Source organism: Microtus pennsylvanicus, chromosome 5 (assembly GCF_037038515.1).
Source record: "Microtus pennsylvanicus isolate mMicPen1 chromosome 5, mMicPen1.hap1, whole genome shotgun sequence".
NCBI classification, from domain to species: Eukaryota; Metazoa; Chordata; class Mammalia; order Rodentia; family Cricetidae; genus Microtus; species Microtus pennsylvanicus.
The window spans coordinates 87,713,041-87,739,872 of NC_134583.1; the positions used below are offsets into that span (position 1 = coordinate 87,713,041).

At 46.8% G+C, this 26,832-nt stretch overlaps 1 protein-coding gene across 7 annotated transcripts in view; it reads left to right on the forward strand.

The window, feature by feature from the left end:
- Pc (pyruvate carboxylase) overlaps positions 1 to 26,832 on the forward strand; it is a 98,999-nt gene that overhangs the window by 44,734 nt on the left and 27,433 nt on the right. For 2 of the 7 annotated variants that reach the window (XM_075973048.1, XM_075973042.1), the window contains one exon: positions 9,016 to 9,137. The exons of 3 other annotated variants lie outside the window; for them this stretch is intronic. In XM_075973048.1, the coding sequence (XP_075829163.1) occupies positions 9,117 to 9,137 (21 nt within the window). In that variant the 5' untranslated portion in view covers positions 9,016 to 9,116. Of the gene's footprint in view, positions 1 to 9,015; positions 9,138 to 9,280; positions 9,298 to 18,750; positions 18,809 to 26,832 lie in introns of those variants that run through there. 2 more of the 7 variants (XM_075973046.1, XM_075973045.1) reach the window with 2 other exon arrangements.

A 26,832-nucleotide genomic window follows, 5' to 3' on the forward strand; every position in this document is an offset into this window, starting at 1 on the left:
CCTCAGCCATTTGTGGTCCTAGGCCTTGCTCCTGGGTGTTGCTCAGGCTCCACATCCACCTAGTGACTCACGCCCAGCAGCAACTGTCACAGGCCAGAGCAGCAATAGGAGCAGTGGAGCGTTCTAGATGCTCCTCTCCTCTCCTCTTCCTCAGCTCTGGTTTGAGTGACTAGAGCTTACCTTGCAGAATCAATGTTAAATGGGCTTTGTCAAGATTTCTTGGTGGACAGGAAGGGAAGCAGAAGCTGATAATATCAGTTCTAACAAAGGATGAGAAGAGGTGGAGGCTTGATACTGTCAGGTGAGGTCATGGAGGGTTCAGCTTCCACTAACTCTTCAGGAGATTTGCATTCAGACTGTGCCTACCTAGGAACCTCGCCTGCCTCAGGGCAACCTGTATTTTATTAGCAGTTTCTCTGTATACACGACCAGAATCAGGTGGGGACCCAATTTGAGCACTTACTCTTTAGTTCAGGAGGTCATACAAAAGAGAGCAGTGGGAAGTAGACTGTGCTGCCCCCAAGTGACCTTGGCAAAGCTCAACTGGGTGCTTTGTTTTTTGTGATGGCTAATGTTCCTAGAGGGAGGAGCCTTTCCTGTCCTCACTGGGTGGTCTTAGGGCCAATACCACAAAGGCCGTCTTTGTAGCATGTAGCATTTAAAAGGCTACTTGTTAATGAAATCTGGTACAAGCTCACAAGCTCACAGGCCTCAGGTGATGTGGCCTGCAGAGGGATCCATCTCCTGGCCCCAGTAGGAGGAAGGACCATCAAGTCGTCTGTTACCAGATGGACAACCTGAGGCGACTTTCAGTCTGGGGGGGGGGCGCTTTTAGCCTCCTCTGCTGCTTCTAGATCGACCTCATCTCTTTCCTGCCTTTGAAAATTCCAATGTCATTGTCCCTTAGTCCTTCCATGGGCACCCACAAAAGTGGTTTCTTACTACCCTTTTGCAGCTTATTTTCACCTGGTTGTCTCTGCTTTGAGGCGGGGGGGGGGGGGGGGCATTGTCACTCTCCCTCTGGAACAGATAGCTTTCTAGCAGGAACAGGACAGGAGACAGGTTTTAGGGATGGGAATCAAGTAAGAGGGTGGACTAGATCATGGCTCAAGGGTCTGTGGGAACATCTGTGGTTGGAGATATCAAAACCCTGCTTTGGACAGAGGATATGAGTTATCGATCCAAAGCTCTGGGCCAGTCTGCTTTCATGTAGTGAGAGCTGTTAGAGGAAGGCAACAAGGGTCCCTCATGGAACTGGCTGCTGAGGTCAGGAGAAGGTCTGTTCTCAGTCTAGCTCCAAGTCAGGGCCACGCTGGGCTGTGACCGGAGGGCAGAGGCCCGCTTTCTAAGGCACAAGGCCTCCTGCATAGCAGTGAGGGAAAGTGCTGCCACTGGCCTATGAGTAACACCCACTGCTCAATGTAGGGTCAGAGAGCTCTCAAATTTGCTTGGGAGGAAACCTTTTAGGAGGAGGAGAGCTGATAAGGCCTGTGGCTTCTGACTCTTTATCTAAACTGCAAACAGCCCAGATGCCTGCCAATCATAGGGTAGTGACTCAGGAGGTGGGAGGCTATGTGTATGCTTGAGTGTTCAGGAGGCAGATGAGGGTGGCGTGGAGGTTAGCATGCCTTAGTTATCTTCCTCTGTCCCAATGTCCCAAACCCCCTACATCAAGACTTAATAGTGACTATATCTTTTTTCAGTATGGGCTAGATGGGACATGGGACTTACCCCTATGCCTTTGTTCTCTGTTCAGGAAACCTATCATTAGGAAGGGGGTCTGAGACAAAGATACAGTCTGTATTAATCTGAATTAATCTGGAATGATCTTTTTGTTTGTTTTCCTCTAGAAACTGGGAATTGAACCAGTGACCTCATACATGTTGGTTAAGTGCTTTGTCACTGAGCTATCTCCTCCAGCCAGAATGATCCTGGTGTGAATGAAATGTCAGTTTCACAAGGGCCTCTTATTTGTCCAGTTTATCTCTAATCCTAACAGGCCTCAGGTTTTGTGAAAGGCTCTGTCAAGACTGAATGAATGAATACTTCTTCTTCCCCCACTTTCGTGCCTGTCCTTCCCTTAATCCTGTGCACCTTCTGGTGGTGCCACCGGGCCTCTCACCACTATCATCTACCTCCAGCTGCCCTTTCTATGACTGTGTTCCCATTACCCCAGGAAATCATGATAGCTGCCTCAGACCAGGTGGCATTCCAACAGTATTCTTTTGCCCCTTTTCAGCCCACCTGGTTTGTTCGTGCTGTGGTTTCTCCGCCTGACATTTCTGCATCCCATTCCTGGCCTTTGCTGTTGTGGGGAAGAACAGCTGGCAGAGAAAAGTTGAGAAGGGTCTGAGCCCCGTTTTAATAGAGAAAGAATGGTTGTGGGACTTGAAGGCACATGGCTCCTTCCCAGCTTGTCAAGATCCAACTATCTATTACGGGTTTGCCTGTCGCCTCTATGCTGATCCCTCTATCACTGTGGCACGTCTTCATACTGAGCTGATGGTCTTTCCAAGTCTGGCCCCAGCCTGGAAATCAAGCTTTGCTTGGTAGCATGTTTTACATCCCCCGAGGACAGTTTACATGGATTTTCATGTTTAATCTTCCCAAATGAATGTCTGAGGTTCAACTATTCTTATTTTTCAGTTTCAGGCAAGTGAGCTTTCCCCAGGCAACCTGGTTTATAAACACTGGGGGTAGGGATTAGGATTTGCTGGACCCTGACCTGAAGCAGAGCCTCAGCAACAGGAGGTGTTGGGGGTTTGTTTTCTCTCTGGTGCACTCACTGAGCACGTGCTAATGCCCTCTGAGCCAAGTGGCCCTCCATCTGTGACGCTTTTACCCTTCTCAGCTGCATCGCAGCTTCTGTCAGCCTCGCCCCTTCAACCGTGGTGCCTTCACTGCTTTCTCTTACATGAGGGACAACTTGTTTCAAAACCCTGACCAGCCGGGCAGTGGTGGCGCACGCCTTTAATCCCAGCACTCGGGAGGCAGAGGCAGGCGGATCTCTGTGAGTTCGAGACCAGCCTGGTCTACAAGAGCTAGTTCCAGGACAGGCTCCAAAACCACAAAGAAACCCTGTCTCGAAAAACCAAAAAAAAAAAAAAAAAAAAAACCCTGACCATTTGAGGTTCTAAGTATCTTGAGACAGAGGCCATCCTTCATTTTTTACCCTCTGTCCCACAAATGTGACATTAGAAAGAAAATGCTCGTTAACATGGCTTGATCACATGGAGTCTAGTCGTCTTCCTTTGAGTATGAATTATCATTTACAGTCAATGAAGAGACACGGCAGCCAGCCAGCCTGTGGTTTGAGACTTAGCTTAGCTCAGTGGTAGAGCATTTAGGCCTGGATTTGGTCCCTAGTTTAGGGGTAAAGGTGGTAGGCTGACATGGACAGAAAACAGTGGGCAGTGATGGTGCTCGCCTTTAATCCCAGCGCTCAGGAGGCAGAGGAAGAGTTTAAGGCCAGCCTGGTCTACAGATTGAGTTCCAGGACAACCAGGGCTGTTACACAAAGAAACCCTGTCTCAAAACCAAAACATGAAACAAACAAACAAAAAACCCACACCCCTCCAAGGAAAGAAAAGATGGGACAAAATCACAAAAAGCTTGTTTATGAGAAAATGCTTAACATTGGTATTTGTTGAAATAGGAGCGGCGGGCTACGTCCCCGGCACCCGGCCGCCCGCACGGCTAGCTCTAGCTTGTGCCCCGAAATAATTACACGGAAACTGTATTCTTTTAAACACCGCTTGGCCCATGTGCTCTAGCCTCTTATTGGCTAGCTCTTACATATTGATCTAACCCATTTCTAATATTCTGTGTAGCCCACGAGCTGGCTTACCAGGAATGATCTTAACCTGCGTCTGCCTGGAGTGGGAGAATCATGGCGACTCCTTGACTCAGCTTCTTTCTCCCAGCATTCTGTTCTGTTTACTCCACCCACCTATGTTTTAACCTATGAGGGCCAAGCAGTTTCTTTATTGCTTAACCAATGAAATCAACAGATAGAAAGATGACCCTCCTCCATCAGGTATTCACCAAGGAAAGGGGCAAATGAAGTTGGTCATGTAGCAACATCCTTGTAATCCCAGTATTTTGGAGGTAAAGGCAGGAGAATCCGGAGTTCAAGGCTAGCCTTGACCACATAGAGAGTTCTAGAAGTAAAAGCATATACTACCAAGGCTACCTAGCCCTTTATTTATTTATTCTTTTAAACTTATTTATATTTTATTTTATCTGCATTTGTATTTTGCCTGTTTGTGTGAGGTGTCAGATCTTAGAATTAGAGACAGTTGTGAGCTGCCATGTGGGTGCTGGGAATTGAACCCAGGTCCTCTGAAAGAGCAGTCAGTGGTCTTAACTGCTGAACCATCTCTCTAGTCCCTAACCCTTTATTTTTTAACTATTGCAAATTTTTGGTAAATTTTAAGATTTTTTTCATAGGCCAGGCGGTGGTAGCATACACCTTTAATCCCAGCACTTGGGAGGCAGAGGCAGGCGGATCTCTGTGAGTTTGAGGCCAGCCTAGTCTACAAGAACCAGTTCCAGGACACGCTCTAAAGCTACAGAGAAACCCTGTCTCAAAAACAAAAACAAAAAAAAAATTTCCATGTTGACTTCAGAACTTAAAAACTTATAAAAAAAACTATATTAAAAGCATAAGAATTATAAATACATGTACATACAATGCAAATTCTTTTGGTGTCAATAACTGTACTCAGAGCCTTACCTACAGCAGGCAGGTGCTATACCACTGAGCTATGACCCTGACACTGTGTAACATAATCCAGTTACGTACATCTACCTCCTCACTTCTCATCTCCTTAAGGTAAAAATACTGAAAGTCGTTTCTAGATCTTTGAAATAAATACTCAATGCTAAGCTGCACTGCTGTAGCCACACCATCATGGGACCACCCCAAGATTGCTTTGTTCTCCTTCAGTACAGCTCAGTGCCCACTGATGACATCTCTCCAGCCATCGCTCCATTGCTTTCCTCAGCCTCTGCAAGTCTCAACTTCCAGAAAGTCAGTTTTTCACATTCTATACTTTTTGTGCCTAGTTTATTTCATGTAGCATAATGTCCCCAGGTTTATGTTGTCATAAATGACAGGATTTCGTTACTTTTTATGGCTGCATAATGTTCTACTGTGTATGTCCTGCTGTTTTGAACACATTCCTCTACTGACAGACATCTGGGTTGTTCCCATGTCTTGGCTATTGTGAAGAATGCCGCCATAACATGGAGTGCAGGTGCCCTTTGGCCTCGTATCCGGTAGTGAGAGCACTGGTTCAAACTAGTTCTTTTGTTTGTTTGGTTTGTTTTGTTGAGACAAGGTATTGGTATGTAGTTCTGGTTGTTCCGGAACTTGCTATATAGTCCAAGCAGTCCTCAAACGCACTGAGATCCTCCAGTCTCTGCCTCCTGAGTACTAGAACTAAAGGTGTATGCCATAGTTCTCTTTTTAAAGCCCCTCACACTGTTTTCCTTGTTGCTGCACTAGTCTACATTCTCACCACCAGTGTGAAGGGTCCACTCTTCCCACATCCTTTACCAACACTTCATGCTTTCGTTTTAGTTGTTGTTACTCGTGTTTTTCAAGAGGGTCTCATGTAGTAGCGTTTGGGAAGCAGAGGCCAGTCCGATCTACAGAGTGAGTTCAAGGATGTATGGAGAAACCTGTCCTGAAAAACAAAACAAGCAAACAAAAAAGCTGGGCCTTTTTCTGCTCATCTGGAGAGATTGTTGAGCCATTAGGAGCTATTAGTGTTCTTTTAGAGGATCCTGAGTCCAGAAGGGGAAAGAGCTGATTCCTTGGGTTAACTTCCTGTTCTCTATAGCCACTGCCCTGGTTCACTGGTCTCTAAATCTTACAGCATGGGAGGACCCTGGCTCCAGGAGAACATTTGCATTCTAATTTGATTTTATTTTGGTTCAGATAAGTATGTTTGGAACCTACCCCATGAGCAGACACCAGGCCAGGTTTCTTGGGTGGGAAAACAGAGGCTCTGATATTGAATGGAAGTAATGATTCTTGAGTTTGCTACATCCTGTGGGTCCCTCTGAGCCTCATTTTTCTTATCAGTAAAATTCGGGTTGATTATACCCCCGTGGGATTATGGGGAAATTAAATGAGCTAAAAGGTGCCTGGCATAGAGAAGGCAGGAAATGAAAGTTCTTTTGCTGTGCCCCTGGAGCTAGTTATGTATGCCACATTTCCATGACAAAGATGAGGCAGATGTGTGTGTGGGCAGCAGACTCCCTATCCTTCAGATTGGGTCTGGGGCACCTAAGTCCTCATAGTACCAAAGCTCTTACCTATACACTGCATTTTAATATGCCAAGCACAGTAGAAGTCAACAATAATTGTTATTATCACAAAGTTATATGAATGTGCTCTCCCTCAAAATATTTTGGTTTTGCTCCTTTTGTTGTTTTAAGACAGGGGCTAGTCCAAACTGGCCATAAACTCCAGCCCTTCTACCTCTGCCTCCTGAGTGCTGGAAGTATGATACACATGTGCGCGCGCACACACACACACACATACACATACACACGCGCGCACGCACATTTTCAAAAGCTCTTACTGTACTTTACCTCCTTGTGCAGCTGTGAAATGACACAGACCTAGTGATGGCATGAAGAAAGGCACTTAGCCTAGTACCTGTAGTTTGAGGTGCAGCAACAAAACTTGCTTGAGTTTCTTTTTTCTTCCTCACTGTTTCACAAATAGAATCTTTCCTGACAAAGATCTTAGCAATTGCAGCCTATAGTTTTTTTCTTACTAAGTCAAGAACTCTCTCTTAAAGGATGTGGACATGACCTCTCACTGCCCTTGCCCTTGGGGCCATTGGTAAGTAAATAAGGGTTGCATGAACAAAAGAATTTTGCTACTGGAACAGTCATTGATAATTTAGACTGCCAGGTAACTAGCAGGCCCATAACACATGCAGCATGGATTTGCTAGACAAAGGCATGGTTTAAGTCTACCCAGGGCAGAGCAGGACCAAGAGAAATCTCATATTACTCAAAATGCACTTAAGAATCACCAGGTGGTGGCGCACGCCTTTAATCCCTGTGCGCAGAGGCAGGCAGATCTCTGAGTTTGAGACCAGCCTGGTCTATAGCGTGAGTTCCAGGACAACCAGAGATACACAGAGAAACCCTGTCTCAAAAACAAACAAACAGGCCAAAGTCTCTTACTGCTCCCTTGTAGGAGTAGGGCCCACCCATAGCAGCTCCTGGGGAAAGTCTACTGCATTTATTTATTTAAGAGACATGGTTTTGCTGTGTTGCCCAGACTGGCCTCCAAAGTTTCCCCTACCACCGCGCGTGTGCACATGTGCGCACACTCACGAAGAGAGAGAAGAGACTGTAGCCTGGAACTTACTGTGTGGACCAGGTTGGCCTAGAACTCACAGATTGACTTTGCCTTCCCAAGTGCTGGTATCAAAGCCCTGAAACACCACATCTGGCATGCTTCTGCCTCCCTCCCTCCCTCCCTCCCTCCCTCCCCTCCCCTCCCCTCCCTTCCTCCCTCCGCTCCCTCCCTCCCTCCCTTCCTTCCTTCCAACAGGAACTTACTATATAACTCTGACTGTCCTGTCCTAGAATTCACTTTGTAGACCAGACTGGCCTCTAACTCACAGAGATCCACCTGCCTCTGCCTCCCGGTTGTGGGATTAAAGGCGTGCGCCACCACTACCACCTTGTCTCCAGTTTCTTTTCTTTTCTTTTTTTGGTTTTTCGAGACAGGGTTTCTCTGTGGCTTTGGAGCCTGTCCTGGAACTAGCTCTGTAGACCAGGCTGGTCTTGAACTCACAGAGATCCGCCTGCCTCTGCCTCCCGAGTGCTGGGATTAAAGGCGTGCGCCACCATTGCCCAGCTTGTCTCCAGTTTCTTAATCCTTCTTCCAGAGCCTCCTGTGTGCTGGGATAGACAGGTGTGTACCACATCTGGCTTACATTTTATCTTTGTTATTTTACCTTCATACAGCAACTATAGTTAGATGGAAAGAACATTTCAAGATGGAAGTCATTTTGTTTGTTTGTTTTGTTTTGTTTTTTTCAAGACACGGTTTCTCTGTGTAAGCCCTGTCTCTCCTGGAACTCGCTTTGTAGACCAGGCTGGCCTCGAACTCATAGAGATCCACCTGCCTCTGCCTCTTAAGTGCTGGGATTAAAGGTGTGTGCCACCACTGCCCTGCTGGAAGTCATTTTCACTTGACAAATCTGAATACATGCTTTGTACTTTTCTAGCTTCTCAAATTGCTGAGAAATCTAAAACCTTTCTGATTTGCAACTGCTCTGCCCCCTCAGCACACCTTGATATTGGTGTGTTTATAAGACTCCCAGCCAGTTCCCTAAATTACTACTAACATTTTCTCTTTATTTTCACCACTGTTTTTGAAACTCATGTTGTTTAGTTTTTGGATCTCTTGAACTGACCCTCTCATTGTCCCCCATTACTGACTTATGTGCAGTTTTGAAGGCGTAAGTCACAAACAATGCCACACCAATTTGGGATTATGATTAATAGGGTGATATTTATTTAAAGGGGAAAAAACTTACAGATCACTGTCCCAGGCAACAGCCCTCTACGCAACGCAACCAGGAGTCTAGTCGCCAGCGGAGCAGGAAGTGAAGAGAGAGAGGAGAGGGAAGTGGCCGCTTTTTTAAAGGGAGAGAGACCACGCCCCAATGGGCTGGTATCTCAGCAGCTATAGGTTGGAGAAGTGGGAGGACCTCCCGCAACACAGTTTCTTTGTCTTTTGCTTTAGTTTCTAGGTTTCCTTTCATCTTAGCATCCAGCCCTTCTATTGATATTTTTGTTTGTTTCCAACGTACTTTTAATTTCCTAGTGCCCTTTCCCTGTAGTTCTTTAAAGACACATGTATAATATCCCACTGTTTCAGGGATATGGCCTTATTTCTCTGAGGATTTTAATGATGTGGGTTTTTATTCTCCCTGAATAGTCTACTGCCTCTAAATTGCTTTTTTTTCTCTGCAGCTTTCTTTCCATCTCTGTCTTCTTTGAACAAACCCAGTGACTGTAGCTTACACGTATGTTTTAGGAGTGGAGGATTTAGAAGCGGCCAGAGTCCAGAGCACATGGGGCTCTTTTATCTTACAGTAAGTGCAGGATGGGCTGTTTGTGGGGGTCTTACATTCAGAAATATGTCCTCTCTTACTGCTGTTCTAGAAATGGTGTGCAGGACGGGCAGAATCAGAGAGTCACTTACTCCTGGTCCCCAGCCCCAGCCCCGAGAGCCCTGCTTTACCTCTCCAGAGGGTGTGTTCTGTTCTCCCTGATTAAGAGGGTAGCTGTCTAACTGTTGGTTGGCTTTCACCCCACCCCATTGTTTGACATCTGCTCCTTCCCTAGCCAACTTGGAGTCTGGGGCAGGTGGGGATAATCAGCCTTGGGGGATGTAAAGTCCTTAGCTGACTTGTGTTCCAGCTTTCCTGGTTGTTACTGTTGTCACTTCTCCTGTTATATCTGTCCTTAAGTGGTTTATATCTTTAAGAAAATCTGCTAGTTATGGTGGTGAATCTGCTGTACAGTGGTGAATGTCTATAATCTCAGGAGGATGGTGTTGGGTGGTGGTTTACTCTTTTGGCTTCTTGGGCGGGCCCACTACCCAGCTCCCAAACAAATCACACACAGAGGCTTATTCTTAGTCATGAATGCGTGGCCTTAGCTTGGCTTGTTTCTAGTCAGCTTTTATCTTAAATTATCCTGACTATCCTTTCCCTCTGGGCTTTTATCTTTCTTACTTCTGTACATCTTATTTTCCTTCTTACTCCGTGGCTGACTGTGTGACTGGTCCCTGACGTCCTCCTCTCCTTGTTCTCTTGCTCCTCGTCTCCTTCCATTTATCCTTTCTGTCTGCCAGCCCCGCCTATCCTTGCTCCTGCCTCACTACTGGCCATTCAGCTCTTTATTAGGACCATCAGGTGTTTTAGACAGACACAGTAACACAGCTTCACAGAGCTAAACAAATGCAGTGTAAACAAAAGTCACACAGCTGAAAATAATATTCTCCAACAGGATGGAGTGAGGGAGGAATATCTCAAATTTGAGGCCATCTTGGACTACAAAGTAAGATTTTTGTCAAAAAAAAAAGTCTCTTTCCTGAAGTTGTGTTGGGACTTCTGGAGGGAGAAGTGTTAAGACACATCAGACCCTAGCACAATCATGCAACAGGGAAGGGTGTCCAAATTGGCACCATCTAGAGGGAAGGAAGATGGTGATTTTAAAAAACATAGAGCAGAGACAGGTGAGCCGGGTGTACAGGATGAGAAGAGAGAGCAGAGACAGGTGGGCCGGGTGTACAGGATGAGAAGAGAGAGCAGAGACAGGTGGGCTGGGTGTACAGGATGAGAAGAGAGAGCAGAGACAGGTGGGCCGGGTGTACAGGATGAGAAGAGAGAGCAGAGACAGGTGGGCCGGGTGTACAGGATGAGAAGAGAGAGCAGAGACAGGTAGGCTGGGTGTACAGGATGCAGAAAGGGAAGGATGGTGGAGACAGGCTGGAAAGCAGGTTGGTGTTATCATGAGCACAGCCTAGAATTGCCAGAAGGACATCTTACCCGCTAGGGACTCGCGAAGTGATGGTTACAAGGATTTCACAATAGCTCAGGCCATCAGAAGAGGATAATGAGGGTGGGTTATCAGAAATGGAAGGCAAGAAGATTGTGAGGGACTTGAGGTGAAACTAATAGTATTTTTTGAGTAGATGATGGGTGAGGGGAGGGAAGAGCTGAAGGTGATGCCAAAATTTAGTCCTTGAGTAAATGGTGTTGAGAAAGACCAGAGGGGGTGTTTGACCTGGCTTTATGTGCATGGAGGAACATGATGGGGAGATGAAGGAAAGACCAAGTTCACCTATAAAACAGGTAGATGTTTGTACATTCAAAGCTATAATTTTAAACCTCCATACTTCAATTTACAAAATCCTGTGGTTGGGAGGGAGCTCTCAAGGGTAGGAACGAGGAAGTCATTCTCTGAGAAGACAGGACAGTTCTCGAGTTGTTAAAAGTGATCATCAAGGCATTTTTATTCTGAGATGCTCTCAGGCTAATTAGTACTGCCGTGGCTTCTTGGTCCCGAACACATCTCCGCATCAACAGAGGATCTGTTTTCCATCGTTTTTAGCTCTTCATCTATTTTGACTGAATTAAACCCTTTGTATTCTAGACCCTTAAACAGAGAAAGGAATTTCTTCTTTTGAATTCTGCAGTTAAAAGGAAAGTAGAGAAGGGGCTGTGTTCATCGGCCTGCCCTGTGGAAGTTTTCTGTCAGTGGTAGATAGGGCACAGTGAGGACAGGGCTGTCATGAGGCTTTGCTAATTCCTAGGGAATAAATATCCCAACTGTGGCCACTTTCCAGCTACTTACATGATGTCATTGAACATGGAGCCAGAAATCAGTAGCACGGTCATGTGGGCCAGTGAGACGAGCAAACCCAGGTCAAAGCCTCCCCATTGGTGCCAGCAGTGGCTTTTAGAGATGGTCTGATCTGAGCAAGGTTTCTCCCTGCTGCAGCCTCAGCCTCTCTGACAAGCCTCTGCTTTCTTCCCCTCACCTTCCTGCCTCATTCTACCTTGGCAGAACCCACAGATCCAGCATTAATACGTAGCGAAGTGTAGGCTGACTGTGTGACAGGCAGTGGCTTAGACACTTTACATGCCTCAACTCATTTGATCTCTATTAACCCCAGAGGTAATTACTATTAACCCATACTTTATAAGTGAAAAGATTGAGGCTCAGAAATGAAGCCGCTTCCTCAGTTTATGGAACGCTGATTCGCACCCAGGCAGCTTGGCTCCCAAGGGCTTAGGCACTGAGTTTGCCCTGTCATGTTGTATCAACAGTTGGGAATTCTCTCTACTAGCTTCTTTTGTTGTGCTGTCTCAGTGGCTTGTTAGAATTGCCAGACAAACTATAGGATGCCTGGTTCATTTAAATTGTGATTCAACAACAAATAATTCTGCAGTATAAATATACCCTAAGTAGTACATGGGATTTACTTATATTTTTGTATACCTTTTTTTATGTGTGCTTGTCTGAAATTCAGATTTTTTGTTTTGGTGGTGCTGGGAATACTGAACCAGGGTCTTGCTGGTAGACAAGTACTCTGTTACTGAACTACACTCTCAGGCCACTTAAGCCAGATTTCAATCAAGCATTTTATATTTTGTTTTATTGCTTCTGGTATGGCCCAGCAGACTTTTGCTTATTTGTTTGTTTTGAGATAGGATAGCATAAAACCTAGGTTGACCTCAAACTTTCCAAGTAGCTGAGATTGGTCTTGAATTTCTGATCTTCCTGCCTTCCCCTCTTCCAAGTGCTAGGATGTAAGCACGAACCACTTGCCTGGGAGATTGGTGAGGTATGGGAGCCACAGTCGTGCTGCTGGGATTCTGTGGCTCAGTGGTACTGGGCTTCAAACCTCTGAGTACATTTTAAATTAGATCTTTAAAGAAAAGACTATTAGGGCCAGAGATGTGTGTCAGTGGTGGCTTGCCCTGTAATCCCAACACTTGGGAGGCAGAGGCAGGAGGAACACTGCAAATTCCAAGTTAGTCTGGTCTACATTGCAAGCTACTAGGACCAAAGTGAGACCGGTCTCAAAATAACAACAGGGGCCACAGTGCCCTACAGAAACATGGCGGAATATAGCCAGAAAAGTGCCGTTAGTGCCTCACCAAGACAAGAAGGTAACCACAGCAGAGATCTAGTGTGGCATTAGAGTTTGCTTTCCACAAAAGTCACTTGACCTCAGTCCACTCCTTTGGAAAGCGAGCTCCTTAAACTCTCTCAGAGGCAGGTGCCACTCATCTCTAACCTCAGGGTTTTGCTGATCTCAGTGGGCCAGATGTTGTCTTCAAGTTTAATCTCTGTGCAACTTGTCGTCATTATCACCGCTTTTGGAGCAGCTGTGGCAGGCAGGCAGTTTGCATGTCAGTAGGAAGCCATGCTGTCTGCTCATGGGTCTGTCCTGGGCTGCTGTTCTGTTCTTTTGGCTGCGCCTCCTGGACAGTGATGCCTGTGGCTTAGCCTGGGTACCAGAGTTTTAAAAACTGTGTCAGTCACTGGGTGATACCCTGGACAGATATAGGGATTTTTACAATTGGGACTGTCCCGGAAAACATAGGCATTTGTTTTTTCGAGGAGGTGTTTTTGTTCAGTTCAACGCCAGCCTTTTACCCGAGCCTGGAACTTGTTCGTCTCTTATATTCTTTTTCATTTCAAATCTTCCTTTCTTCTAATATTTGCTCCTCCATGCAAAAGGAGCCTGGAAAAAGGAGAGTGGAATAATATACACATTTACTATAGCTAGCAAAAAGGACAACCAGATAAGCAGAATATGTCCATGACCTTGAGATCATCTTCAGCTTCTCTGATAGAGAACTGATAATGAAAACAAAATAGGAGTTTGGGGTTTAGCTCAGTGATAGTGTGCTTGCCTGGCAAATATAAAACCCCGAGTTTAGTTCCTAGCACATACACAATAAAGTGATAAAAATGTAAACAATATATCATTTTATACCTACAGGGTTGACAGAAGTCAAAAGTCTCATGTAGGAGTCAGTAATGATTTGGAAGCTATCTAGAAGTCCTGTTGGCCTTCAGTGGTTGTACGAATTGCTAGAGCGTGCTTTCGGGACAGAGTTTACTAGATTGACATTGAAGACATTCCAGTTGTCTGACATAGCAGTTCCAATGGCAGGTCTGTTTCTATGACAGATTCTTACACTCCTTTGACAGGGGTCAAGGCTTTTCTTTTCTCTTTTTAAATTTTATTTTATATGTATAGGTATTTGACTGCATGTATGTCTCTGCACCACATGTATCTGCTAAGGCCAGAAGAAATTATGGTATGATCTCCTGGGACTGGACTTAAAGATGGTTGTGAGCTGCCATGTGAGTGCTGAGAATTGAACATGGATCCTAACAAAGGATAGATAGTATTCTTTTTTTAAATTAATATTTATTGAGCTCTACATTTTTCTCTGCTCTCCTTCCTGCCTCTCCCCTCCCCCATTCAACCCTCCCCCAGGGTCCCCATGCTCCCAATTTACTCAGGAGATCTTTTTTTACTTTCTACTTCCCATGTAGATTATATCTATGTGAGTCTCTCTTAGTGTCTGTATTGTTGTCTAAGTTCTCTGGGATTATGGTTTGTAGGCTGGTTTTCTTTGCTTTGTGTTTAAAAACCACCTATGAGTAAGTACATATGATAATTGTCTTTCCATGTCCGGGTTACCTCACTCAAAATAGTGTTTTCTAGCTCCATCCATTTTTCTGCAAAATTCAAGCTGTTGTTATTTTTTTCTGCTGTGTAGTACTCCATTGTGTAAATGTACTACATTTTCCTTATCCATTCTTCGGCCGAGGGGCATTTAGGTTGTTTCCAGGTTCTGGCTATGACAAACAAAGCTGCTATGAACATAGTTGAGCACATGTCCTTGTGGCACGATTAAGCATCCTTCTTTGGACATATACCCAAAAGTGGTATTACTGGGTCTTGAGGAAGGTTGTTTCCTAATTTTCTGAGAAATTGCCACACTGACATCTGTAGTAATATGGGCGCGGCGGCGGGGCTGCGTCCCCAACACCCCAGCCGCCTGCTCGGCTAGCTTTTGCCCCGAAATAATTACACGGACACTGTATTCTTTTAATCACTGCTTGGCCCTCTAGCTCTAGCCCTTACTGGCTAATTCTGAAATACCGATCAACCCATCTCTAATAATCTGTGAGCACCGGTCTTACTGGGAAGATTCTAGGTCAGAGCTTCATCGCGTGTGTCTGCCCGGGAGCGAGGCATGGCGTCTCTCTCTGAGGCGTCTGCTCCCGAGAGGAGAGCTGTCAAGTCTGACCTCACTTCCTCTTCCTCCCGGCATTCTGTTCTGTTTACTCCACCTACCTATGTCCTAACCAATGAAATGGGCCAAAGCAGTTCCTTTATTAGCCAATGACCTTCCTCCATCAGACATCCAAACGGGTTGTACCAGCTTGCATTCCCACCAGCATTGCAGAAGTGTTCCCTTTTCCCCACAACCTCTCCAGCTTAAGTTAGACAGTATTCTTAATGCTGAGGTATTTGTCCAGCCCCAGCTTTTCATTTTTTTTTTTTTTTTGGTTTTTTTCGAGACAGGGTTTCTCTGTAGCTTTGGTGCCTATCCTGGAACTAGCTCTTGTAAACCAGGCTGGCCTCGAACTCCCAGAGATCCGCCTGCCTCTGCCTCCCAAGTGCTGGGATTAAAGGCGTGCGCCACCACCGCCCGGCCCAGCTTTTCATTTTTAATTTTTGATTTGTTTGTTTTGAGACAGGATTTCACATAATTCAGGATGATTTAAAAGTTGTTATGTAGCCGGGTGGTGGTGACGCACGCCTTTAATCGTAGCACTCATGAGGCAGAGGCAGGAGGATCTCTGTGAGTTTGAGGCCAGTCTGGGCTACAAGAGCTAGTTCTAGGACAGGCTCCAAAGCTACAGAGAAACCCTTTTTCAAAAAATTGTTATGTAGCTGAGGATGGTCTTGAACTTCTGATCTCCTGCCTCTCCCTCCTTTTTTGTTGGGATAACACTACCACAGCTGGCCATTTCTTGGCATTTTTTAAAGACTTTTATTATGACTTTTCAATCATTCACGAAAACAGAGCAATTAGTGTATTGGACTCAGTTAAAGCTTTTACCCTAGCTTTAACGACTATTCTTATCAGTCTGTGGGCTGTGGCTTTGGAGCTTTAAGAAGAAGAAACAGCAAGGATGTGTTGGCACTGTCTCAGTCTGTGTGAGGTAGTCTAATAGCATAGACACCATGGTGTAACCAATGGACTTTGTTTTCACTTTCTTGAGGCCAGGAAGTCCAAGACCAAGGTGTCTGTACAGCTTCTGCTTGGTTCTTACATCCCTGTTCTTATTACATTCAGGAACTGTGCCCAACCAGGACCTTTTCACCTTCCAAAGGTCCCACTTGCTAACACCATGTGGAGGTATAGAGTCATCACTTGTGAGTGTGGGAGGGCAGACAGAAATATTCAGTCAATGAATAGTGAGTGGGTCCTCATTTGGTCATGACTCAACTCTGTTATACAGAGCAGTATACAGACACTGAAATTACAAATTAACCAGAAAAAAAATGAGAACCGGAGGGATCGTTCAGTTTGATCGCAGCATAAAACAGACAAATATAATGATGACAGAACACTCTGTGTGTGTGTGTGGGGGGGGGTGTATGTCGTGTACATACCACACATTTGTGCTTATTTGGGAGACTGTGGAGTTTGATATCAGGATGTCTTCCTCTATTGCTCTCCACTTTGTTTTTTCAGACAGGGCTTTCATTGAACCTGGAATTCACCAATGCAGCTAGACTGGCAGCTCAGTGAGCCCCTGGGATCTTTCTATTCCTGCCCCCCAAGTGCTGGGTATTGGGAATCTGAACTCAGGTTCTCATGCTCCCAGCCAACACTTTACCCACTGGGCAGCCTCTAGTGCCATTCCTCGAGAGCCACCCATCTCTGTTTCTGGCAGCCCAGGCTAAGGAGCCCAGGTCCACCTGTCTTCACCTGCTCAGTGCTGACATTGCAGACTCGCTACCACATTCAGCTTTTAGACAGGTACTGGATGTCAAGCTCAGGTCCTCATACTTACATGACAAACACTTTATCAACTGAGCTTTCTTGATATCCAGTTCTGTAGTTATTGATTTTTTTCTTATGATTTAGTTCATGTAACACTCCCCTCTGTCCCAGATATGTACCCCCTTTCTTTCTCTGCATCCTTCCAGCATGGGTATAGGCATACTTCTTCATATTTTCAATTATTCAGGTCAATTAGTCACATCTGAAAGTGTATGCTGTGGTGGTATTTCCTTGTCTAACTCTCACTTTGCTGGAGCTGGGGTTTGCAATTCCTTCCCCATCAGCTAATCTGCCTTTTTGTTGTCTAGCAGTCACTCCACAGGGAACCTGAGCCTTCCTGTCTATTACCTTGTAAATCTCCAGGTGCAGGCTTGCTGGGCAGTGGCCTGGGGCTCTCCAGGTGGTTCCCTTTGCTCCTTCTGGAGATAGCCAGGGACTTGGCATGCCTGAGGTCTGTATTTTGTAGCTCTTTATTGATTGATTGAGACAGGATAAAAAAGATAGAAAATTAAGGGGGCATGAGAGAGTTCCAGGACAGCCAGGACACAGAGAAACCCTGTCTCAGAAAACCAGTAATAGCCGGGCGGTGGTGGCACACGCCTTTAATCCCAGCACTCGGGAGGCAGAGGCAGGCGGATCTCTGTGAGTTTGAGACCAGCCTGGTCTACAAGAGCTAGTTCCAGGACAGGCTCCAAAACCACAAAGAAACCCTGTCTCGAAAAACAAAAACAAAAACAAAAAAAAAAAAAAAAAAAGAAAACCAGTGATAGATAGATAGATAGATAGATAGATAGATAGATAGATATATAGATCGATCGATCTAAAAACAAACAATGGAATTTTAAGAACCATAAGGTATGAGGCTTGGCCATCGCTAAGACACTAAGATGCACCTCTGTTGAGCAGCTCAGCCCACACTGGAGTGTATACTGCCCTTCATTTGTGTTAAAGTCCCATCTTGTTTTTTTGCTTTCTGCCAGCTCATCCTGAAAGTCTTCTCTGCAGTGAAGTCAAATATTCTAGCTTCACCTGAACAGAGTTCTCTGAGCAACCACTGCAGCTGCTACCGTTGGAAGCATGTTCCACTGCCACAGATGTGATACTCTGACTGGGTAGGACATTTAGGTTGGAAGGGCTTCCTCAGGAAATTGGAGACATTGGTCCAGGGGCTTGTAGCATCCCTGTTGAAGACTGTTCAATGCAACCTCTTCCCTCTCTGCTCAGAAGTGTTTTAGGATTCAAGGCACCCCTAAAGATACAAGGTCTTAATCTCAGTGTCATTTTAAAAAAGGTCTCAATATGTGGATTAAGGACTTTGACAGGGCATGGGCCCTGCATACTATTTAGGAGAGAGAGAGTTACACCAAGATGATGTGGAAGCAGAGGCAGGAAGACATTGAAGTGATGTGGCCACAAGCCAAGGAGTCCCATCTACCACCAGAAGCAAGGAAATGGTCCTCTCCATAGACCTGCCCGGGAGCAGATTTCATCTAAAATCGATGCTGAATTTTTAGCTTCCCAAAATTCAAACGGATGCATTCCTGTTTCCTCAGACTTCAGGCTTGTGTTCATTTGTTGCCATCCTTAGGAACCAACTCCAAGAAGCTCACCAGGTTGCTCCTAATCCTTTTCCAGTTGGGGCTTTCAACAGAGTGCATCACAGGCCCTTTAACATGAAAGGAAGTGGGTGACCTTCAGCCTCCCAGACTGCCATAGGTTGTTCCCCATCCCCTAATTTTCTTGCTCTCTGGGATTCCCAAGTAGCCAGATAATGGACTCCCTGGTGAGTTCTTTATTTTCTCCTGTTTTCTTCGGTAGGTAGCCTTTCTGGGCGATGCTGTCCTGAACCGTCTTGCGGTCCCACTTGTTACTCTAAAAACCTTTCCTCAGCTCTATTTTTACTTTCCTAGAGCTCTCTCTTGCTGCTTTTTAAAATAACTGCCGCCTCTTAATGGATACAATCACTTTTCTTATTTCTCTGAGGAGATTAATTATAGTTTTTCTACATGTCTGATCTCTATATTATTTTCCTCTTCAAAATCTCCATTAAAACATTCCCAACTTTGTTTTGGTGATTTCCTCAGGTATCCAGTGGCATTTGGCTGATCGTTCCTATGTAAGACTGCAACCCCAAAGTGCACTGGGAGGTGAGGAAGTGAGGGTTGGAGAAGGTGTGGACTGTGGTCTTTGCTCTGGGAGAGGGGATCGTGGGTAGGCTTTTCCAGACATTTGCAACAGTGGACTAGGTCGGCTTCTGTCACTGTAACAACTTAGAAAAGCAGTGAGCTCCAGAAGGGGTCTACTTCAGTTCGATATTTCAGAAGTAAAGGACCTGATTGCAGTGGGAACATGTGGAGGAGCAAACCAGCTGTCTCATAGCCAGGGAGGGAGAGTGGGAGAGCAGGGTCTCCTTTGGAGGATACCTCCCAGTGACCCAAAGGCCTTCCATTGGACCTCACCTCCCAGAGACTCTAGCACAGTGGTTCTCAACCTCGGAATTGAACAACCCTTTCACAGGGGTCACATATCAGATATCCTGCACATCAGATATTTGCATTACAATTTATAACAGTAGCAAAATTATAGTTATGAAGTAGCAACGAAAATAATTTTATAGTTGAGGTCACCATAACATGAGGAACTGTCTTAAAGGGTCCCAGCATTATGGAGGGTTGAGAACATAGTGCTAGTCTGGGGATCAAGACTTTAACACATAGGCCTTGGGGGACATAGAAGATCCAAGGGAGGAATCTTCTAGCTTGCTGCCTAAGAGTGAGCCTGCTTAGTGCTCTGTGTAACTGTGGAGCTGCTGTGTCCATCTCACTCCTTGGTGGCTGGGGTTGCAGCCTCTCCAGGGACCAAGCCTGCTTCCTAGCTTCAGAGAACATTGTTACATAGTGTCCAACAGCAGGACAGTGGGTTCCCATGACCCAGCTGTGTGCTCTGGCCCTGACATCCTAGCAGCATGCCTCCGGTGTGGCTCAACTTAAGTTGCCAGAATGTCTGTTTCCGTAGTTCTAGACCCGGAAGCGACCATCATAGAGGGACTTGTGAGGGGTCAGAGAGTGACCGCAAAGGGCACTCAGAGGCCATGGGCACATCTGTGAAGGTCTGCTTCTACTGTCACTCCACTGGGGACTGGAACGTCCCAAGCTGTGTAGGGGAGAGACATTTGAGTATTCTAAATCCCTCAAACTTCAGTTTGTCAATGTTTGGAGTCTTTCCCACCTTCTGAGTCTCTGGTACCTTGCTGACTTTCCAGAGTCTTCAGATTCTCTTGTTGGGAGGAACTTGTATTTGTTCCCCATCTTTTGAGTCATGGCCCCAAGTGCACATGCTGCCCATCTTGCTGAGTGCAGCCTCTGTCGTCTGCTGTCTCCGGCTGCTGTCAAGCATTCTCACTTTGTCTTTTGTGCTCCTTAGGAAGTCCCAAGGCAGGCATAATCCCAGCCCTTGAAAGTCTGAGACAGTAGGAGAACGAGGCCAGCCTTGGCTATTAGTGAGTTCCAGGCTAACCTGGACTACAAAGTAAGATGCTGCTTCAGAATTAAAGAAAGGAAGGAAGGAATCCGGGCGGTGGTGGCGCACGCCTTTAATCCCAGCACTTTGGAGGCAGAGGCAGGCGGATCTCTGTGAATTTGAGACCAGCCTGGTCTACAAGAGCTAGTTCCAGGACAGGCTCCAAAGCTACAGAGAAACCCTATCTCGAAAAAACAAAACAAAACAAAACCAAAAAACAAGAAAAAGAAAAGAAAGAAGAAACCAGTACTCATTGCCTGCCCATGGGCTCCTTTATTGCATCCTTGTTCCCTGCTGTGACTAGGAACTGGCTAGATTTACTCCTGTTGTCCACCCCCCACCCCCACATCTGAGCGTCTTCCTCTGCCTGGCCTCTTCTCTCTCCCTCCATTAATTCCTCCTCCCTCTCACTTGTCTCTTCAGGGCTAGTCTGTGATGTCGTTGCCCCTAGAGGCCTTCCTGCTGGCTCAGCCCAACTTTCCCAGCAGCCTCACACACCACAGCCACAGCGTCACTGTTCGCTTCTCTTTCTGCTGCCTCCCACTCACCTTTCCCAGCTGAGCCAGTCCTAAATAGCTACATGCTCTGAAACCCGGCTGCAGCTGCAGCCTGCAGCAGGATGAGCAGGGCAAATTGTACTATTGAATGTGTTCCTTGCCCCAGTCTTAGGGTCTGCAGAGGTCTGGCCACCTGTCTGGTTATTTTCCAGGGTCATCACAACCAAGGACCAACTCTGGTCTTAAAACTTAAAACAAAAAAAAAATAATAATAAACAAACAAACAAACAAACAAAAAAAGATGGCCGGGCGATGGTGGCGCATGCCTTTAATCCCAGCACTCGGGAGGCAGAGGCAGGCGGATCTCTGTGAGTTCGAGACCAGCCTGGTCTACAGAGCTAGTTCCAGGACAGGCTCCAAAGCCACAGAGAAACCCTGTCTCGAAAAACCAAAAAAAAAAAAAAAAAAAAAAAAAAACTTAAAACAACTGAGATTTTGACTCTCGGATTTGAAGGCTAGAAGTCTGAAATCATGGTATCAACAGGGCCATATCCATCTTAAGGCCTTGGGTCTTTTCTGACCTTTTTCAGTCTCCTGTGTTTGCCTTTGATGCTTGGCTTCCTAGGCTTGTAGACATCATTGTAGTCACATGGCCGGATGCATCTTCATGTTATCTTCCATCTGTGTGTCTCTCTGCCCATGTGTCCCCATTCTAGAAGAACACCAGGCATATATTGGATTAAGAATGCCATCCAGTAACTATCAGAGTTCCTTGGTAAAGACTCCATTTGTAGATGAGGTCATACTCTGAAGTACAGGGGCAGGACTTTAAGGCATTTTTTTTTTGAAGGGACACAATTCAGTCTATGTGTCCTGAATGTACCAGGCCCTCAAGACTTCTGAGAGTCCTGCTCTTATCCAGCCAGGGCCTTTCACCTCCCATCTTAGACCATGAAAGAGGAGCATATGAAGGGAGATGAGGCCAACATGACTTTCTGGAAACACTGGGCCATCTGCCAACATCTGTTGTCTGCCTTGCCTTACTGCAGACATGGACCAGTGAGGTGCTTCTCAATACTCACCACAACCAGCCCTGAAACTTGCCTTTTTGTTGTTGTAGTTTTGTTCTTTTGAGACAGGGTTTCTCTGTGTAGCCCTGGCTGTCCTGGAACTTGCTCTGTAAACCAGGCTGACCTCAAACTCACAGAGAGCCTCCTGCCTCTGCCTCCCAAACGCTAGGATTAAAGGTGTGTGCCACCACTGCTCAGCTGAAATTTGCCTTTCTTAGTTCCCACCTTTAGCTTGTATCTGAGTCCATTTGGGTCACTTAAAAAATGCTGCAGACCAGGGAGCTTACAAATAACACACGCTGTTTCTCGTAGTCAGGAGGCTGGGAAGTCCGAGGTCAGGGTTTCAGCATGTGGATGTGGGGCGGAGACAAACAGCCAGTCTGCCAGGTGCTCTCCACTGCCTTGCCCTTTGTCCTGCCAGCAGCGCACTGGGCTCCAGACTTCGTGGAGGGAGACTTGTATGCACTGTCAGCTGGGGTACGCCACTCCCAGAGGAGCTGAGCTTTGCTCACTTTTGGTGAATGTACCATAATATTTTTTTTTTTTTTTGGTTTTTCGAGACAGGGTTTCTCTGTGGTTTTGGAGCCTGTCCTGGAACTAGCTCTTGTAGACCAGGCTGGTCTCGAACTCACAGAGATCCGCCTGCCTCTGCCTCCCAAGTGCTGGGATTAAAGGCGTGCGCCACCACCGCCCGGCACCATAATATTTTTGAATGAATTTTAACCACCACTGTATTTTGCAAGCTTACTGTGTGGCCTGGTTTATTCATTCCTTGATTCATTCATTCGTCATTCATTCATTCATTCATTCATTCTTCATTACCTGCCTCAGGCATACATTTAATTTTGGTGCCTGGCACTATGTACAATGTTATGGAGAAAGTAGAGGGAAAGCTAAGCCAAGCATATTGTGCCCAAGGTGCTCACAGTGTCCAGTAAAAAGAGACAGATGGGTCAGCAAGTTGTTGTGATATTAAATGTACCTTGCTAAGGACGTAAGATTTGTCCTCAGGGAGATGGCCTCAGCAGGAGCTCGATGGGTGAGAAGGAGATGGCTGAAGGGAGGTGGCTGCCCAAGCAGGGCTGTCAGAGTCAGCTGGGGAGATGGGATATGTCAGAAGGCAATTCTGTTCAGAGTCCCGAAGGATGTGGAGAAATCCAGCCAAGTGCCCTTTCCTGTTGGGGGTGGGGCGTGGGTAGCAGGTTGGTAGTAATGGCTTCTTGCACCAGAGGGCAGAGCGGCCATCTCCATGCCATCAGTGCCCTGTGCCCTGTCCCTTGTCCTCTTCCTGCTGTCCTTCAGGCCCTTGAGATAACTTCTTGCCTCCTATCTCTGCGTCTTTTTGCACAGGTAGAAGCTCTATGTAGCAGCAGATAGCCAGCTTTCTTCTCCTGTGGCATTTGAATGGGAGCTTGCTGAGCACTGTTGGACCACATAGCCCCTGGCGATTCTAAGTCACCCAGTTCTGCCCAGGGCTACTTAGAACCCTTGGGACTCAATCTGCCACAATGTTTCAGTGTTTCACTGAAGCTCCTAGACCCCCCCATTGCCTGTAGACTGGCTGTCCCTCTTATGCTGTTCTGTCTTCTCTGTTACCTCGTGACACCCCACACCCCTACCTTCCCAGCCTCCATTCCCTCTACCCAGAAACCATAGAGTCAAACTGTCCTTTCCCTGGTGCTTTGATGTCAGCTACTGTAGCCTAAAAAGCCAGGTATGTTCTTGTTTCATTTGTTCTATTTGGCTGCCAGTTCCTGGACCCACAGAAGACATATTTAAGATACCAACCATGGAGCAGCCTAGAGAGTAGCACATCCACCAGAGGATGGCAACCAGGGAGGAATGCTCTGCCAAGACTCTCTGGTTCATCCAGCCTGCAATTGCTTACAGTGGCCCAGGATAGCTAGGGTGGGCTGAGCTGGGGCCTGGGAGGGGGAAACAGACTTTGTTGGCTAGTGTGGTAGATATAAGGGCCTGTTTCTGAGTTGTCCTTTCTTCTTTCTGCACACCTGGCTGCTTCCCAGCAAACTTGAGTCAGCACAGGTAGTCAAGACTGCTGGCTGTTCAGAAGCCACTTACTACCAGTGCCTCAGGCACCTTTCCCTTCCTTGTGACTCTTCTGCTACTTACTCTGTGAAAGCATATATAGTTAAGATCAAAGCCATTTGGGTTCTAGAAGGAACATCCTAGGCCTACCACTTGACTGCAGCACTGACAGGGCTGTTCCGTGGTGGAGCACATCTCTTTGGCAGCACAGTGGCCGTATTACATGGACCCAAACTGGCCTGTCATGGAATTCTATGCTGCTTCTGGTTGTAGGAGGCAGCTTGCAAGATACAGTTTAGGTCTGAAGGAGTGGAGTTTCTAAGGACATTTGGTGATTTATTGGGCAAATTGAACCTGCCCTGGCATTTCTGTGACACATGACCACTGGCATTGTTGCTGGCTTTGGTGTTCAGCAGAGTGCTGAAGGTGGCCCTGTGCTGTAGCTCAGGAGGTTTTTGTTTTTTTTTTTAAATCATAGGTTTTCTAGTTTGGTTGTGTTGGTGTCTAAGAGCCTGTCTCCTGTGTTTTGGATGAAAGTCACAGCTCAGTTTCATAGTTGGGACTTAATTGCTATCAGCTCAGAGCTCCATCTCTGGAAGGAAGCGTTAATGTTGGACTCAAACATGGCTGGTGTTAGTTAACGCTTAAGTGTCTGACTAATGATCTGTGAAGGAGCCTCTTAAGGAGTGGCTTCCTAAGAATCACCGGCTGGCACTGGGAGTTTGGTGTTTGCACGGCACTGTAGAATCCACATGGACATCACAACAGATCTAGCGCCTGTGATGTCAGGACCTTAAACCTGCCTCACTCAGCATTTTGCTGTAGGCACCATCCCAGCAACACAGTCTTCTGTCTGGAAGGGGAAATGCTGAGTTCATAGATCCAGTGTTGGAGAAAACCGGGGCAGGAAGACATAAAATTTCCCATGTGCTGTCTTGAGAAGTGGCGAGAGAGAAACAGGTGCGCCAGACACTCCTTGCTTCTCTGTGGTTCAGTCTTGCTTGAGAGGAGTTATTTACATGTCCCCAGTGACAGTCACAGCAGTCTGAGTTCCCTGTTTTTAATGCACAACCCGAGACCAAGAAAGGGATCTGTCAGCCAGCATTTGCAGGAAATAGCAGACAGGCCTCTTCAGGCTATTGGCTCTCTGAAGAAGAATGTGGGGTGAAGGATCTTTGGGGAGTAGTGGGTCACTTGTCCTTTTCCATGGGCAAGAAATGAGTTCTGCTTGTGTGTCACTCAAAGCAAGCAAGATGGTGTGATGTCTCCTGGGGCATGTTCCCTGGGCCAGTTGCTGTGCCTGTAAGATCGGAGAGCTTTCCTCCCATGTAGGAAGAAAGACATCCTTTCTGGGAGCTTCAGGCTTAGTGCAAACTCCAGGTGCATTGGTGTCACTGAGTAGGAGGGCTTTCCCTCAGAGGATTTAAGTCAGATTCTCAGTCACATTGTCAACCATGAGGGCTTCATTTTAACCATCCAACCAAATACTCCCACAACAGGACACTGTGTGGGCTAAGTGGAAGATGGCCTTCCAGTTCCACTTCTTTTCCATGCCATCATGTGGAGTGAGAGTGAGAGGAGACACCTGGAACAGTACTGGCCTGAAGGGCTGTGACTAGAAACGGTGCTATTGTGAAGAAAGTCCCTGTTAGTGCCCGAAGCAGGAATTCTGGGGAACCTGGAGGACATCTCATGCCTCAGTGCCCACTCAAGATCTTCTCATTCCCCTAGATATTCTTCTCTCCCACCTGACCCTCAAGCTTTATGACATTCTCTGAGCTGTGCAGAGGGTCCTGTTCCTTCATCTTTGGAGGATGTGGTGAGGCTCAGGCGCAACTTGGTCAACCTTGTTAACTGCTCTCTGGGACCATTTCAGACCCTCAAACTCAACATTCCAGTTAGCTGTCACATGGGTCTGTGAGGGCCTCTGATGGGCCACTGTCCAGTGGATCCACTGCTGTCCTGCAGCAGGGTGTCTCTGGCTGATGATCCTGAAAGGTCCTGGTTGTAGGCCTGAAGGGCAGTGGGATTCCATGAGGGAAATTCTGGATTTAGCAATGGAGATGCTTCAGGAGCAAAGTGGTGTGTTCTGTTATCTGTGTGGGCAAGCATTGTGTTGAACACGAAGAGAGCAGGTTGGAGCAGAGGTCTCCTGTAACTGTCGCATAGTGAGCAGTGGGACCCTCTATCACGCCCACCAGCCCCTCCCAAGCAGCCCTCCTAGGCACTACTCTACCCTCTGCTTGAACTTCAAGTGGCAGTATGTCCTAATTCCATCCTGTAAGTCCGTAGCTGCTTGCTAGCCTTAGAACACTTGTTTTGTAATCCCGCCCATCCCTGAGGGCCCAGGGAACAGGCTCTAGGCCACTGCTCCTCTACTTTCTGCAAGACCCACTGTCCCGCCTCCCTAGCCCGGCCCTCCCAGGCAGCCAGTGGCCCATGATGGCCTCAGGAGGCGGCGCCCCTTCCCCTGATTTCAGCTTTGGCTACAGCCCAGGCCTCCAGCAGCCTAGTGCTGAGGAACTTTGTATTCTGGGGCCAGTGACCTCAGGTGGAGCAGCTGCTGGCTGTGGGTCATCTACCAAGTCCTCTGTACAGCAGCCTAGGTGGTTGGCCAGTGATTGTTCCAGAACAGGTACAGCTCTACACATCTGACTCAAGTCCTGGGGTAGGTTCTTACATGTGGTGAGCATGCCGTGTATGTGTGTGTGTGTGTGTGTGTGTGGTCAGCCCTCCTGGAACCTGCCAGCTCCTCCTGCAAGGTGACCAGCCTTTTGACACAAATCTAGAGAACTCTCTTTCTTTATCAGAAGAATGAGGAGCCTGTGTTGTGGGGAGAGGAGGTAGGGCACCAAAATGGCCTGTTTACTCATAGGATGAGAGTTAGGTGCTCAAGTGGTGGTAAGATCAAGCCCAGAGGGTGAGGGACAAGCAGGGCCTCCCCAGAAATAGCTTGAAACCTCCCGGGAAGTTTGAGAATCTGGGTGCCAGCTGTAAGCCTGCTTGCCACTGATTGGACAGCTCCAGCTGGGCAGTAGG